Raw genomic sequence first — 18372 nt, forward strand, 5'->3', positions numbered from 1 at the left:
CCTGCTGATAGAAGCCCACCAGGTGGCCTTAAGTGCATGGGCCACCTGGTGGGCCTCCTTAGAGTTTGGGGCCCAAATAAATTGTTGAGGCCAGCGGGAATAACTGGGCCCGGGGCAGCTACCCCTTTTGCCCTGCATTGAAGACGGCCCTGCCTCTAGTACAATACATGTTGGTTTATACAGCAGTAGTAATATTTATTCCTTTATTCTCATAGGAAATGCAACGTCTCCACAAGTGCCACGGCCATCCTTCATGGATTACTTTGACAAACAAGACTCCAAAAACAAACCTCACGAGAATTGCAATCAAAATGTACATGAACAATTCCATATATCTAAAAACGCATTTCCCGACAACTGGAAGGTTCCTCCAGATGGCGATTTTGACTTTGTGAGTATTCTCATTATTACTTTTAAAGACCGTTTACAAGGGGTACACAGATTACTAAGTATACACGTGTCAAATCTGTTTAGGATTAAAATACCATAACTGACCTTGTTGGCACCTTTACCACTTTCCAGAGGTTTCTTATATATTTAATCAGATAGTAGGTTTAGTTGTTCCTAAGACTATTCTGAAGCAGTGGATCCACCCCATTCACTCCCGGTAATATGCATATACCGGTGACAGAATGTCTACACTGCATGGATAAAACTTACCAGGAAAGGTTAAAGGGTCTTAACATGTATATCTTGGAGGAAAGACGAGACGGGGGGGGGGGATATGATAGAAACATTTAAATGCATAAAGGGAATCAACACAGTAAAGGAGGAGACTGCATTTAAAGGATCACTATAGTGTCAGGAAAAGAAAGCAGCTTTCCTGTCACTATATAATCCTTGGGGGACCCTCACCCTCAGGGTCCCCCTCCCGTGGCGCTGAGGGGGTTAAAGCCCCTTCAGCAGCTTACCTTAAGCCAGCGCCAGGCTCCCTCGGTGCTGGTGACCTCTCCTCCCCCGCTGACGTCAGCTCCTGAATGGAGCGGACTGCGCATGCGCGGCAAGTGCCGTGTGCGCATTCAAACAGACCATAGGAAAGCATTTCTCCAGCGTTGCAGATGCGCCTCTAGCGGCTGTCAGGAAGACAGCCACTAGAGGTTGCATTAACCCTGCTATGTTTACATCTGAAGGTTTAAAACTTGAGGGACCTGGCACCCAGACCACTTCATTGAGCTGAAGTGGTCTGGGTGACTATAGTGTCCCTTTAAAAGAAGAAAAACTACCACAACAAGAGGACATAGTCTCAAATTAGAGGGGCAAATGTTTAATAATATCAGGAAGTATTACTTTACTGAGAGGGTAGTCGATGCATTTAATAGCCTTCCAGCTGAAGTGGTAGAGGTTAACACAGTGAAGGAGTTTAAGCATGCGTGGGATAGGCATAAGGCTTTCCTAGACTTAAGATAAGGCCAGGGACTAATAAAAGTATTTTGAAAATTGGGCAGACTAGATGGGCCGAATGGTTCTTATCTGATGTCACATTCTATGTTTCATGTCAGACAATGAATACTATCCACACCTAGTATTAGGTGGTTTGATAATGCAGGAGATTCTGAAGTTCTATTTAATCGGATCAGCTCAGAATGGAATGGCTACAGGTGTCCGATACCACAAGGTTGATGTCAAAGTATTAGTAATCAGTTTGACAATTTGCCATTTGACAGCCAGGACTCCTGCCACCATAATAATTACATTGTACTATATGGTTATGGTTCTTAGTGTCTCTTTAAGAGATCAATGGCAAGGAATACACAACATGAAGTAGATTTTTATTTTCTAGTTTCTGTACCTGGGTATGTGTACACCCATAGACAGAACTATGAGATGCCAAAAATACAGTTCATCCAAAACTAAATGTTTGATAGCCATTATTACTGGGCTTCTGGATTTACTCATACAGTGGATTAAGAGGGTGTTTGATGAGGCCCCTGCTTCCTCATTTTCCAGAACTTCATGTCTGGGTATTTAACCGTTAAAAATCAATTTTATAATAGTCTGTAATAAGCCATTTAGCCTGTTATCCTGGTTACTGCTTGACGTGTCTATTCTTCCGCATGATTCTAGAAGTAGAGCTGATTAGACCCATTATACTGTGTATGTGGTTAATTTTGTATATAGAAGTTAATAGGGTTTCTTGTTTACGCTGAGCTGCCTGTCTTTAAACAGTCTGTATTTAGTGCAACAAGTCTTGACAGCTCACATCACAAGCTTGTTGAATGTTTACGGGAAGCTGCACAGCAGTCAGTAACCCATGCTGGGAGCTGGTCCAGCAATGCCAATCCAGCTATTGGAGTCCGTCACCATATTTCCTGCAGCTTGTCGTCTGTAAGAAATCCTGCCATCGCTCATATGCCAGTTCTTGTATGAAGGGGCCTATGACTGTTAAACCATGTTTGTAACGTTTATATTATTTACCATTTTTAGAAAGTGTTCCATTTATACAGGAATGACTATAGGGAAGCCATTGTAGGAACACAAATACAATAATGCTTTCCAACTGGGGCATTTTTTTTCCACCCCTGTTTTAATTACAGTAAGGTGTTACTCATCCTAGCAAATAAGTTGCCTCAAAATAAATATGTATTTCCTGCAAATAATGGTTGAGATGCTCTGGCTCCTTTCACACTATAATTCCCATCATGCTTTGCTACCAGTGTGGTATTGGCCATGCACATGACTTTCCGTTACTGTAGGTTTGTACGAGAAAGCAGGGAACATCTGTAAGGAAAGGTCAAGGAGTCATTAGGTACCTATTACAATCTGTGTTGGTGTGTGCAGATTTTCCAATAATTTGTAAATCATTTGAGCTGATTTAATGCTGCTGGTGAAAAATGAATGAGACGTTTTTATAATGGAGTCTTGTTCGATGTTTCCTATGTACTTTAATAAAGTAGAGAGTCTATGGAGTAAAAAAATCTTAACTCTTATAAAATCTCATCAGAAACAATCCGTTGATTTTCAGTTCCTGAGGCAATCACAGACTGATGCATATAACTAAAACAGGGAAAAAAACAAAGAAGCACAAAGAGATAAAGAAGATGAGACATTGAAAGTGCTACAAAATTGGGAGAGAAGAGCGGGATAAAGAAAAAGGGGGAGGGAGGGGGGGGCCTTATATCAGTGTGAACAATTAGCTAAACTGAGAGCCACATACCCTGTGCCAGTTTGGAGGTAAAGTCAATGTTTGCTAGTTCTCCAGTGACCGTGGTCACTAGCTTTCACACTTTGTACAGTATGCATGTGATCAAAGTGGTGCCCAAACACAGAGTAAGGCACATAGAAGCAGTTATGAACCCAAGTTTGTATTTATAATGTAGGGAAAACTTTCAATATATATTTTTTTTAATTCTGGTTTTATTTTACTATACTAATTCTTATAATTAAATGTTCAAAACACTTAACACCTGAGTAATTATGCATTTATAAGAAAAAAACCTGACCGTGTTGTAGTGTGCTAATGTACGGGTTTTATTATTACTATTTTTTCCAAGCCTGAATAATTGCCATGTTTGGAATGATTGAATCAATTAGTGTTAGCAACAACAATCGTGTGTGCGTGCGTGCGCGCGAGAGAGAAAGAGAGAGAGAGAGAGAAATAAAGAATACTCTGCCTTATATCAGCCTTCCAGCACAAATAAGGCACCATGTGGAAACAAAATCTGTTTATTGCAGCAACACCAGTGTAATGATTTCTGTCACTTTCATGGAACTACTTCCAATTGGCCATGGATTCCAGATTGTTTGGCGTTAAACAGAAATGCGCACATCTTTTTAGGTTGTGTGTGTTTTTTTTCTTCTGTAGGCTTCCTGTTTTAAGTACACAAATTCACAGTCCTCTAAAGAGTCTGGAATGGTAAGAAAACTTGAAAGAGCCATCTGTTAACCAAGACAGAAAGTTTTAGTGGCATAATGAAGCAGAAGAAATAAATTGGAAACATGAGCGCCTGCGAAACACAGGAGTTGTGACCTTAATTTAAGGTTGCCACACAGGGACGCAGTCGCATGTTAGAACAGAGGGCCGATGGGACTACATGAAAAGACTTGTGCTAAGATTTTCTTGCTTGCCGCTTGTGAGCAGACGTGGTAAATTAAGCAACTTTCTTACTTTTTGTCCTTTGCATTTAGGGAATTTAAAAAAAATTATGTAATTCTTCACTTTTTTTTTTTTTTTTTTTTTACTTTTAACTAGCAAATCATACTACCCTATAGAGATACCGTAATTAATTTCTGGAAGGTTGCTGTGTAAGGGTGGACCTCTGCATAGTCTGAATTCCAATGTATAAATGGACAGGTATTTGTGCTTTGTAATGCATTGCTTTGATTCCTGGTTAAGATTTTCTCAGTGATTGTATTGTTTCTAAAAGCAACTGATTATTAACTGGATACTGCGATGACAAGTTGCAGCATCCTGTCGAGCATTTACTGCAGTAACGACCGAGCGTACTCGGGTAATCTATTTTGTTACGCACTGAATAAATGATCTTCTAAGCCAGATCGTAATTGGGCAGAGCTTGGGCATGGATAATTTTTTTTTTAAATATTGACTTATGAGAGAATTTCATAAAACAAGATTATATGAGAACAGCTTGACTTTCAAGTCGTTTTTGCTCAGGTCGCAAACAAGGGATAGCTCACGTGCCATTTCAGAGAGAACATATATTCGTTGCATATTAGACTGATCGCACCAGAATTACAGTAAGTTCCCTCTGCATGAGAGTTATGGCAACCCCAAATGTTTGTCTTTACTGTATTGGGGCCTTCTTATTGAGTTGTAGTTTATATTCCTGTAGGTACATTGAGAAAAGGGGTCCACATCTGGATTACCGTAGAGGGATACCCTAAGTACCAAAACAACTTTAGCTTAATGAAACAATTTTGGTGTATAGATCATCTCCCTGCAGTCTCACTACTCAATTCTCTGCCATTTAGGAGGTAGATCACATTTGCTTTAATTTAAGTAGCCTTAGTCACACAGCCTCCATGGAAAAAATGGTTTTAATTTTTGACTAAAGGTTACATCAAAGTGTTTAAGTGTTTGAAGTTCTATTCTCCTGATAACAAATTGAAACACTTTTTTTTCAGGAAGTGTGTAGGGAGACTGTGTAGATCACATCCAGGGGAGGTGTGGCTAGGGCTGTGTTAACTGATACTGAGACTACAGACCTATATACCCGAACCACTTTATTAAGCATAAAGTGTTGTGATGCTTTGTGTCGTTTTAAGAAAGAGCATACAAACCAAAGCAGAAGCTATGTATAGAGCAGAGAATAAAAAGATGACTGTGCTTCGAAAGGACAGTTGGGAGATATGTGTTATTCACAAAAGCAGACGTAAAAGTAGAGATACAGTGCTTAACTTCAGTAAATATAAAACAAATTAAGCCAAATAAGGTGTCCCACTTATCTACATTTGAGAACTCTAATAACATGGAACCCAACTCAGCTTAGATTTCCCAAAGGTTGTGTGGGCTCTGTGCTTTAGAAGTCTGCTCCACTTGATGAATGTCTAGCAACAGCTTGTCTATCCTGTTACTGTACAGTGGACTGGCGTAAGTAAACCCCTTTCAGGTGAAGTTGCCAGTCTGTTAAAGGATGAACAGCTGTCCTTAGTAGAATATGATGGCTAAAAAGTAAGAAGGCTCAAACAAATGTAGTTATCCCTTCAAGAGAGAATGTAAAGTCTCAACTCTCCACAGCCCAACCCAAGATAAAGTACGAGACAAAGTCTGAATGAAGACCTACGAATTCTTTGAGTTAACATTGTAGCTCATTAAGTTGGGGATTATGCAAGCAATGGTATTGGGAAATGGATTTATGACCATGTTCAGGGATTAGCTGCCTGAATCCATACTTTTGTATAGAGGTCTCCTTGGCACCTCGGTCGGTTATTGGACATCAAATGGGGTTGCTAAAGCTGTGCAGCTTGGGGGTAAACTTTGTAAGGCTTATCTTCTTACACAGGCTGGTGTTCAGAAAAAGGACTATAGAGTGTTTAGCCTGTATCTTCATGTTTAACCCACTACAATGCGTAGGCTAGATGGGAAAATACATGAATACATTATATTTTAAATCGGGAAACCGGAGTATGCCCAATATTGACTTTTATTTTGAACTTTTCAGCTAACCTAACTCTAGGCAGTCCATCACATATACCAACATGGTGAAATGCAGAAATAATCGTGGATGACCCAGGCTCTGTTATCTCACACTTTTTTCTTTTTCTTTCTTTCTGCACTCACCTTGAGTGGTAATGCTATGTTAAAGTCACTCTCTAATCACCTCTCACCTGGCCACTACCCGTTTTCTCAGTTTCACTCAACTGGGGATAGGGGCAATTTTTCCATGACTCTCCTTGAGCTCATCTATGGCCAGTATTTCGATGAGTACTGTTTGTATATTTGCGCATATAACGCCTGTTATTTGTATATTTTTATCCTCTCCCTTCTCTAATAAAACATTATTAAGAAACCCTACTAAGAATGCAGTAACTGTAGCTTATTTGGAGTACTGAAAATGCAGATTTAATATAAAAAGACAACAGTCTGAGTTTTCTGATCTCTTATCCAACTAACTAATTGCTTCAGTAAGCAAATACGGTCCAGTGAACCTGCCAAGCTGTCTCTGAGCAGGAAAAAAAGATGAAACAGAGGCAAAGTAGAGCGCTTCTTGAAGAGACTGTCTTAAATTAGACATTACGACTTTGCTTGTACAAGATATATGAAACAATAATTATGTCATTTTGAGGAAATGTGGGGAATATGCAACAGCTGGTGTCCTGAGGGGGAAAAAAGTTACAGATCAGTCCTCACAATTATGAATGGTCCGGAAGCACATTGTTGTGTGTGTTTTGTTGAAACAATTGAGATGGACTGACATCCCCTAGGAAATCCTTCATTACTTATTAATAGGTCAGTCTAAGCACAGTGGTCGGTATAGTGCCAAGAGCTCCCTGATGTTGTCCCAAAGTAAGTAGTCAATACATATTCAATCTGTTTGACTCAAATGTGTTTCACCTGGGTGGCTCTGTTCTGGTTCCCTCTTCATATGCTACTGCTGTTGCCGCAATGTTTTACCAAAAATTCTATGCATTGCTAATATTATGGAAGAAGCTACCTCGGTCCTGGCAGTACTCTGATTATATATTATCTAACTAATTAGCACAGAGCGTTAATTCAGGAAAGACGAGACAGGGGGGATATGATAGAAACATTTAAATACATAAAGGGAATCAACACAGTAAAGGAGGAGACTATATTTAAAAGAAGAAAAACTACCACAACAAGAGGACATAGTCTTAAATTAGAGGGGCAAAGGTTTAAAAATAATATCAGGAAGTATTACTTTACTGAGAGGGTAGTGGATGCATGGAATAGCCTTCCAGCTGAAGTGGTAGAGGTTAACACAGTAAAGTAGTTTAAGCATGTGTGGGATAGGCATAAGGCTATCCTAGCTATAAGATAAGGCCAGGGACTAATGAAAGTATTTAGAAAACTGGGCAGACTAGATGGGCCGAATGATTCTTATCTGCCGTCACATTCTATGTTTCTAATGTAAGGGCATATTAGTGAAACCCACATTTATTAAACAGCATACAAATGTTTCAGGAACCCAGTTCCATTTTTAATGTGCAATGCCCTTAAATGTTACTATATGTGCCAGGCATACAAAGCTCTTTTCCTGGCACTATAGCCCTCTGCTTTCCCCCTCCCTTATGCGCCCCCCCACACCGTGGTAAATAAAGGGTTTAAAAAAACAGAAAAAAAAAACTTTATTTACTCCCTTTATCCCAGTGCCGAGTCGCGGCTCTGTTTAGCCTCCGTCCCGCAACGAGCGGGCGCTTTCGCACGCATCAGACCTCCCCATAGGAAAGCATTATATCAATGCTTTCCTATAGGGAAAAAAAAATATCTGAAGCTGGGTTTCCTCATGCAGAGTGTGAGGACGTCCAGCATTATATACCGGACTAAAGGTCCGTTTGGATGCAGGAAGCGCCTTCATTGGCTGTCTGGTAGACAGCCACTCGAGGCAGACTTGGTGCTGCAATGTAAACATCGCAGTTTCCCTGGAAGCTGAAGTATTCTGGGTGCCTACAGTGTCCCTTTAACAAAACCTAAAACTCACCAGTTATATACTTTGTCTTACGCAAAGATCCAGGCCATAAGGAATTGATTGTTTTTGTTTATGTGGATGAAAATCTTTCACATTGATTAACAATAAATCAAAAATATTATTTTATGTCTATCGTGCATGTAAGTAAACTAGATGTTTGGGTGATACCTTTTCAAATACTATCCAAAATTGTCCAGTTGATTCCCGTTCCCTTTTTAGATCATGATATAATAGTATCTGTAATACAACAAGTTATGTATTACATGAACAAACAAATTGTTTTTCAGGTGAACAGTTTTAAAACCCATGGTGTATTCAATGTAAAATATAGAAATTTGCTGACTTTTCCTCTATTCCAGTGTCGCCATCGTTTTATGCTTTTTGGGTGTCACTCTTTGTTTAACACCCACCTCCTGGCCGTCGTCCTAGTCTCCCAAAGTCTTCTTTGATTTGCCCTGCTTTAGACACATCCCACACTGACTGACAGCTGGGAGAAAAAACTTTTTTTAAAATAGGTTTTTCTCCTAATCTATACATTTGCTAGCACAAAGTATAGATAGAATCGTACGCTCTATCTAATGAGCATAAATAGTTTTGGGCATGACAGATGCCCTTTAAATTGTTAATAATAATAAATTAATGAGCATCCTTCTGGTGCTCAGATGTTAAAAAACATGATTCATTAATTAAAGGAACACTGTACTATCTTCCAGTTTATCTTTCAGATTTATTTTATTTATTTATATATATATATATATGTATATGTATATGTGTATTAATATACTGTATATCACCAAACACCATTCCACTAATTTAATTATTAATATTTACATTTAAAATAAGTATTTACCTTGGTTTCCTACAGTTGTTTAGTTGACCTTGCGGCATTACGCCCCCACCCCCTTTCGCATAATAGGTTATTTATCGTTCGGGTCCAATCACTATCTTCTCATAGAGAAGCATTGCGGGCCATTCGCGCATGCGCGGCATTTGCTGCTATGCACCAGTAAAATTACACTCATGGAATCATTGTATTAATGATTCCCTATGAGAAACTGAACACTTTAATGTGGGTGCGCTCCATTTGCGCGTTCACGAGCAGTGAGCTGAATCAGAGATCGGCTCACTGCTGTAATGTCCGCCATATTTAGATTGTTCAAACAGGTGCCTATTGTCCTGTCCCATCCATGAGTGTCGGGTGGGGGCCGAGGGGGGACAGGACAATAGGCACCCGTTTGAACAATCTAAATAGTGACAATAGGGCCCCCACCCATGAGCGGTGGGTGGGGGCCAAGGATGAAACAAGGGGGAGGGGGACAACATATTGTCCCGGCCCCCACCCATTAAACCGCTAGTTAATAGGTGGGGGGGTTTCACCACAGTGCTCACTGTTTAGTAGATATGACCCTACTCACAGCATAGCCAGTAGGGGCATTCGGGAGATTTTAATCTCCCTTATGAGAATATAGGGGTCATATTGACCCCCATAGAGTGAGGGAGGACATGTGGAGGGTTAGGAAGTGGCAGGCAGCTCTCTCCTTGTAATAAACGAACACAGACATTCAGTCTTTGTTTGTTCGTTTGAAATTTCTATTCAGTCATTCATCCTAGAGGCGCTTCCGCGATTCTCACTGTGAAAATCAGTGAGAAGACGCTGGGCGTCCATAGGAAAGCATTGAGTAATGCTATCATATGGGCTGTTTGAAGGCGAGCGCGGCTCTTGCCGCACATGCTCATTTGGATCTGACATCGGTAGGGGGTGAAGAGTTCCCCAGCACAGAGGGAGCCCGGCACTGGAGAAAGGTAAGTGGCTGAAGGGGTTTTAACCCATTCAGCCCAGCGGGAGGGGTCCCTGAGTGTGGAGGGGACCCTAATGATCCTATAGTGCCAGGAAAACGAGTTTGTTTTCCTGGCACTATAGTGGTCCTTTAATCCAGAATTCCTAGTTGTGTTGTAGGGATTAGTGTAACAAACCCTGATCACGGAGCCACCATCGTTCAAGAAGAGGTAATTCCTTAACATCTCCTTAAGCAATAAAATGTATGGTTTATCATTTTCATACACAATATATGCATTGCATAAGATGATGTTACAGCTTATAATAAACTTCTCATGATAGAGTTACTTTAAGATTTGATTGTGCATTTTGTATTAGAGTTCTGCAATATGTTTAGGAGTTATATATTTTTTTTTCTCACCACGTCTCTCCAGCATATGTTTAATATATTCAGAGACATATGTGAATCTGTTGTACTACTGCTAAGCTTACAAATACACATTTCTCTTCATACCAAGATAATGAAAACCATCATCATCAATCACTTTTCATTTTTCTCCTGCAATCAGGAATTAAATATTATATAACCGCTGATTATACCTTCTAACAGAAACCTGTTTAAAATCTATTAATAGGTTTTATCAGTAGTGGTGCACATGCTAATTTTGCAGTGTGCTAGAGCCTGGCATAGCAACAGAATCTGAGACTGCCAGGAATTGATATTCCCATGATATGGCTCATGTGCAAGTGCTCTCCCTATTCACAAGGGAGAACAAAAAGGGCACAAAAAGTACAGGAGAAAGCAACCAGTGCCACAGAATAGGGACCATATTAAAGGAACATTCTGGACCACTTGAGCACTCTAGCTTGCTGAAATTCTTTGTGTGAAGTGTGTGTCATTTGATTTTGTTTTTTCCTTTTCCATTTTACAAAAAGTGCAGATATCAATAGAAATTGATACTTTTAAAAATTAAAGGAACACTATAGGGTCAGGAACACAAACATGTATTACTGACCCTATAGTGTTTAACCCACCATTTAGGTGGCTTGCCCCCTTAAAAGTTAATAAAACTCCACTGCAAATGGATAATTTGGAAAATTGTCCTGAAGCGGCTTCCTGCTCTGTGCATTGGGTTTTACACGTGCCCACGTATATCTAATAATAAATTAACAAGACCGAGAATGCTTTGTGTAGATGGTATTCTGGGAATCTATCTTAGAACTCACAAAGCATTCTGGAATTAAGCCACGTACAATGTGTGATGTGTGCGGGGTCATGTAGTTTATACCACTACACTCTCCATCATTTGTCTAGTATCCTGTATAGACTAAATTATATCCAATTTAAATTTCTACAAAGTATTCCTATTGCAGGCATAATTCTACATTAAAGATTTACACTCTACACGTGTATTTGAAATCTAGTCATAGGCATTTCACTACATTTTATTCCTACTGGTTGTAACTTTCCCTCAACGTAATTTCAAATAAAAATGTGTTTTTCTGTTTATCTCCCTCCATTGCATATTATTATTATTTTTTTATATAATGAAAAGCAAATACATTTTGACCACCTTACAACAAATACTCTTAAAATTGCATCCTGTCGGCCTGTTCCAGGGTGATTCTGCCTGCTGCCGAAGTGTTTATATGCTGCTGGGAATTCTGCTGAATCTTATCGCTCTAAATTGCCCTTTTCTAATCTCAAAACAATATGGTTTTTAGAACTGTATAGTTTTCCAGTTTAGTGTGGATCAGTAAGAAAGTTAATCTTCCACAATCTAACCAAATCTAACTAGTCACCTCCGCATCACAACTGCAATATCTCTTGGGATTTTCTCAAACCACACCAGCAAAACATTCTGCATTTGTGAAACTTCACTTTAAATCCTACCTCTGCTACACCATGTGTGCGAGAGTAGGACCAATATTTAAGTCACTTGTGACATAGATATCAATTAGAACAGGGATGGACCATTGTAAATGCATGAAAGGTACCATCTGCAGAGCTCTAGGTATGCCAGCAGTATGGCTAGCATAATATGGGGTCAGAATAATCCCTGGTTATTTATCCCTTATTTTGTAATACATTGTAACATAATGCAATAAAACACACCGATAAAACACAAAATATACATACCTTTAAAAGGTATAAAATACTAATTTTTCAGGTGGGGGAGACTATGCCGCTTTAGGAGTTACATCCTTTCCCCACATGTGGTTCTTAATTTCATTTTTTGTTACACTTTGTCAGAAATGTGTCAGAGAGTCCTACAACTTTATTTGGGATATTTTGCATAGTAACATGCCTCTGCAGTGTGTTGTCATAACACCTGCCATGTTAATCTAGCTCTGGCCTTCCCATAATGCTTTGCTAGCTCCTCAGCCAGTCTTCACCTATACGATTCTTAAGACCTCAAAAATCATACCAGTGTACAGAAAACTTGACATTGCATGTGACTGTTTTTGTGCTCCTCTGACATATCTCACAGCTCTAAAATATCTTATTTGACAAAAAAAGAATGCAGACATTAAATTAAATGGAAATGAAAAAGACGGCCTTGCCCAGATGTAGTCACATCCAACAGCCGATCGGTACATTTTCCAGATTTCTTTATTGCGTGTGTACATTGCTAGAGCTGGCACTGTCATGCATTTTCTGTTCCATGCTACAATTTGCATTTAGAATTTGCGATAATTATCAGTGCCACCCTGCTGAGAATTTCTTCTTCTGCTAACATGCAAAAAAAAAAACAATGTCTGTTAAATATTAGTAACAGTCAAATCTCATTGAATTACAACTTTCCAGCAAGCACAGCTAATTTGGGGTTTTTGTGTAACTTTGTGCTGTTGTTAGAAGAAACAATATATGTTTTTTTTTTTTTTTATAACCGAAGTAGAAATTGAGATATGGAATATTATATATTGTAAAACCTCTAAATTAGAACAAACCTGTGTGGTGTATTACCAAACTATATAAATAATGTACACGTACACATATAAACTCTGGTTCGTCTACTTTAACGAATATTTATTCAGAGACAAAACAACAACAACATACAAATAATGAGTCACAATCTAACTAACTAACAATAACAACTAAAGTTTATAAAGTCATCAGATCCCACTCACAGTTCACCATGATAAAAAATTAGCCCATGTCTGCTCAGTAGCACAGTTAAAAAGGAACAGGGAGGAATGGAGATAGGGGGAAGTGGTTATCTCTTTCCTGACTTGTAAAGGTATTGAATTACCGTATTACCATATCAAGGGGTAAAGCTTAAGAAAGTAATAAAGGCATACCTGAGCCTGGTTACATGACCCCTGGTCACCATATTAGTTTGACAGTAGCAGGTGACAGCAGGTAATGAATTTTAGAGGACCAGTATACCTGCGCTAAATTGTTGAACTAGATCTTCATTTTTTGCAAAAATCTCGAAGTTTCTCCCCCCACCCCCTACTACTAGTTGTCTGTGACTTAATGAATGGAGCAATAAAGCCTTGTTAAATTAACACGTTGGTGGAATGTCCTATTAACACGTCCTTTGTCAGCCTCTTAAGAAAAAAAAAAAAGTACTGTCAATTGGATTCTACATGAACTCTGTGTCCAGCATTACATCAGCGAGAGTAGTATGAATTTGATATAAATATCTAGTGTTAAAAACCCATACCATCAATGTTTTAAGCCACATCTTTACATCATACCCCGCCTTGGTTGCCAGTGCTACATTCCTGTTATACCGACCTCCTCCAGGTAGAACAGGTGTAACTAATACGAATGTTATTTATTCTCAGCCTTGATTGATGTTTTTCCCTATATAGGCCGGTACATTTAAAGGGACATTATAGTCATCAGAACAACTAAAGCTTAATGTGGTTGTTCTGGTCAGTATAATAGCTCCCTTCAGGCATTTTCATGCAAACACTAGAAAGGCAGTGTTTACATTGCCCCTAGGGACACCTCCAAGTGGCCACTCCTCAGATGGCACAGTAGGCAGCCCTGACGTTCAGCGTCCCCAATCTCTGCTTGATTCAATGCATCTCTATGAGGAGGGGCTGATTGGCCAAAATGGTGTTTGGCCCCGCCCCCTTGCAGATTTTAGCCAATCCAATGCTTCCCCCATGGGAAAGCATTGGATTGAAAGATAGATACAAGGTGTAATGAATCACAACTACTAAAACTGGCAGCTACAAACGTTTCACAAGCGTCTGGAAATGAGTGATGGCTCAAAAATCTAAAAAGTATGTGCGCTCAAAAGTAAATACTTTAGAAAATATATAATATATTTATTGAGATATAACTCATATAAAATAAATATAAATAGAATAAATCAAAACAAACAATAAATGAATAAAAATAAAAACATGAACCCACTGCAAAGCATTGGATTGGCTAAAAATCTGCAATTTTGATGTCACGAAGGGGACTGGGCCAGCTCCGGCGGACCCGTAGAGAGCTGAAATTAAGGTGAGTTTTCACCCATTCTGAGGGGGCTAAGGGGCAAGCCACCTACATGGTGGGTTTTCACTATAGGGTCAGGAATACATGTTTGTGTTCCTGACCCCATAGTGATCCTTTAATCCTAGACTAGAAACTAGGAATTCCAGGAAGTCTGCCACCGAACATGTCATGAACAGTCAGGCTTCCAAAAGAAAAGACTTCATCAAAATAAATAAAATGTAAAATTTTATATTTATTAATTCATTCAAAAATTGAAGAGCACTTGGAAAGCAGAGGGAGCACTAGGCAAATGGCTTGGTAGAAAAACTTATTAAAAAGTACATGCCATTTAATCAACTCATTATTTTCCTTTGATATACCAGTACAAGCCTGTCAAGGTAACGTTTTTCCCCCCCCTGGCACTACAGCTCCCTCTATGCCCCCATCCCGCACAAATTTATATAATGCTTTCCTGTAGGGTTTTTGGCGACGCTGGATGCTCTCATACATAGCGTCAGGCCATTGTCTGTTAGACAACCACTAGAGGTGGAATTAACTCTTATCAAAAACTGCAATAATTACCATTGCAGGCTTAAGGGACCTGGGAGACTGCACCGAGACCACTTCCATGAGATGAAGTGGTCTGGGTGCTTATAATGTCCCTTTAAGGAAGCAGAATATGAGGTGGATCCCTTATTCATATTTTCAATCAATTTCTTATCCTATGGTAAGCTCCCAAACATTTATGAATGGTTTGACACTCTCAGCCATTAAAATATTGCAGATTTGCAGAGAATTGATATGCTAAAAATCATACTTTGACATTAGTAGTATAGTGCTTGCTTGACAGACCCAGGGTAAGTGTTAATCCATTTGTAAATGATTTAATCACTTGCGAGGGATGGTGCCAGGGGGATACACACTTTAGTGGTTATGGTGCATAGAATGCCCCTTTAAGGTTAGTATTACTTTTGGTGTTTAGATTAGAATAAGACGTGGGGTTTAGCACAAAACCGGTAAAAGGTTGGGTCAGAGGTTTACAAGTCTTGATTCGTCTAGTTCCGTGACTTTAAAAACATTGACATGTTTGTTGAATCCACCACGAACATGATTAAGAACCTCAATGTTGATACCCTAATGGTTAAACCTAGGGAAAATCTTACAAAAAAAGAATGGAAAGCACTATGTGAATTGAGAGAAAACGAGCATATTATTATCAAACCGGCAGACAAAGGGGGTAACATTGTCATTTTGAACAGACCCCACTATGTCCAAATCGCTGAAAATATACTGAATGATGTAAACACATATGCAGTACTTGCGTCTAACCCTGCACCTAAGTTTATGTCGGAATATAAAACTCTACTGGACAGGGCTTTTGATCACGGGGTTCTCACCAAAGACGAATACAATAGTATTTTCGTTAAAAACCCAGTGATCTCAACTTTTTACTGTCTCCCGAAGATCCACAAACAATACGAGACATTAACAGCCAGACCAATTGTATCAGGTTCAAACAATTTTATATGTAAAGGGAGCATGTATATAGATAAAATTCTACGACCTTATGTAGAAAAGCTACCATCCTATTTAAGAGACACTAAGGACACACTGAAGTGTCTAAGGTCCTTGGAAGTCCCACAGGGGGCAATTCTCTGTAGTCTTGACGTCGAGGCGTTATATTCCTCAATACCCCATCAGGATGGAATTGCACACATTGGCCATTTTCTTGAAACAAGAGGTCCACAACACTCAGGACACACTACATTTGTTTTGGACCTGTTACAATTTATACTGACCCACAATTTTTTTCTCTTTAACAATCGGTTCTACCACCAGGTGCTGGGTACAGCGATGGGTACGCCTTGTGCCCCATCTTAAGCTAACCTGCACCTGGGGTGGTGGGAGAACCATATTATACATGCTGAACACCTGAAACACTTTATGGATAACGTCTTTTTATGGAAGCGTTTTATTGACGATATCCTTATAATATGGACAGGCACAAAAGAGCTCTTTATTGAGTTTGTGGAAAATTTGAATGTAAATGACTTGAATTTACGTCTGACTATGGAGATAGGTACATCTTCATTAAACTTCCTTGACTGCACATTCACCATTACGGAGGGACTACAGATCCATACTACCCTATACCGTAAGCCCACATCCACTAATAATATGCTGAGTTGGAAAAGCTACCACCCCACTTCACTCAAGAGAGGCATTCCAGTGGGACAGTATCTCAGATTGAAAAGAAACTGTTCCTCTCCTGAGGATTTCATACAGAAAGCTGCCCTACTGAGAGCCAGGTTTAAAGCCAGAGGTTACCCTAATAGGTGCCTCAAACTGGCGTATCAAAGAGCGCTTCTGAGTGAACGAGAAATCCTCCTAGAGGACAAACCTAAATCTTGCCCCCAAAAAATAATCAGATGTGTGGCAAACTATGATGCAGGATGGGATACTGCAAAAAGGATTTTGGCCAGATTCTGGCCACTTCTTACCCAAGATCGCCATCTAAGAGATGTAGTCCCCTCACGTGTCTCTATAACTGCTAAAAGAGGAAAAAACCTAAAAGACCTGCTGGTGCCGAGTCACTTTTCCAAACCTAGTAGCAACAAAAAGAGCTGGATTAATGTGCAAGGGACTTATCAATGCGGACGATGTGTAGCATGTCGCTACATAGACAGAGATTCGAAGGTTGTAACCGATTCCTCTGGCACATTGAAGTTCCCTATTAAACAGTTTTTTAACTGCAATTCTACAGGTGTTGTGTACCTCCTTACCTGCAAATGCGGACTAAAATATGTCGGTAAGACAATACGCCCCTTAAAAAGACGCATAATGGAGCACATCCACTCGGTCACCTCTGAAAGAGACACTCCAGTTGCGAGGCACGCTAGGTTACATCATAGCGATACACCAAGATGCTTTAAGTTTGTCGTTGTTGAAAAAGTACAGATGGGAAAAAGGGGAGGTGATTTGGATCTTATTCTAAAAAGAAGAGAATGTCTATGGATTCATAAACTGGACACTCTTTCTCCAAATGGCCTAAATTAAGGCTTTACCTTCACCCCCTTTATTGAATCCTAAATTACAATTTTACCTTATGAATATGTATTTGTGAGATATATGCTGTTTCCATTATATACCTTTACATATTACATCCTAGGCATGAACGCATGAGGACAGCCATCTATGATGAGACCTGATGAGTCTTATATATATACCCACTAACTAGTTTATTTAGTGGTATCTGTTCACCTATGAACTACTAGAGCCAGCTTGGTGTATACACTTAACTCTATATTCTAGTACCCAATGTACAGTCCTTCTATGAATCTTAATACTTAATTGTGAAGACACTGGAAGAAATTGACCTACATTGGGTAAATATGCTAGATATGAGTGTCTTTTTAGCTGTACACAATATTAATAACTTCATACAAGCAGAACTGTATTTGCTACTCGCTATAAGCTCTTGAATTCTGAATCCTCTGAGAGTCTGGAGTACATTGGCTTAATAGGTACAAGCAGAACTGTATGTGCTACTCGCTATAAGCTCTTGAATTCTGAATCCTCTGAGAGTCGGGAGTACATTGGCTTAGTAGGTACCTAAACGCAACCCTAGAGCTTTAAAGTTGCCAAGGGCAACGGAGAAAACGCTCTCTCTGAGGTTTCGGCACTAAGCCCTGCCCACTCTCTGACAGGCTTCCGATAGTATGATGGACAGAGACAACTTCCAATCGCATCGATGGGGGACGTGCAAACGGACACGCCCCCTACCCACGATCGGATTGGTTTTAGAACTGAATATGAGGTATAAAGACACGCTCAGGTAAGCGTCCTCATTGATAGCCTTTGAGAAAGGCGCTAGTTTAAGCGCCGAAACGCGTTAGGCATAGGATGGGTTTTTAACTCACTTCACTTTATTTTTTTACACTTTAGTTGGGGTGTTTCTATCTATGGGGAATTTTCAGTTTTAAATGGTATTTTTTCGATGTAAGCTAGGAAGGACATTGACCTGTACTTAGGTACCTTAGCATGAG

General features: G+C 39.6%; 1 protein-coding gene across 1 annotated transcript in view; it reads left to right on the forward strand.

Annotated features, from left to right (window-relative positions):
- The window catches only part of STK3 (serine/threonine kinase 3), a 219529-nt gene that overhangs the window by 160511 nt on the left and 40646 nt on the right, over positions 1-18372 (forward strand). The window contains exon 10 of the mRNA XM_063451213.1: positions 216-391. Within this exon, the coding sequence (XP_063307283.1) occupies positions 216-391 (176 nt within the window). The remainder of the gene's footprint in view (positions 1-215; positions 392-18372) is intronic.

Source organism: Pelobates fuscus, chromosome 4 (assembly GCF_036172605.1).
Source record: "Pelobates fuscus isolate aPelFus1 chromosome 4, aPelFus1.pri, whole genome shotgun sequence".
Taxonomy (NCBI): domain Eukaryota; kingdom Metazoa; phylum Chordata; class Amphibia; order Anura; family Pelobatidae; genus Pelobates; species Pelobates fuscus.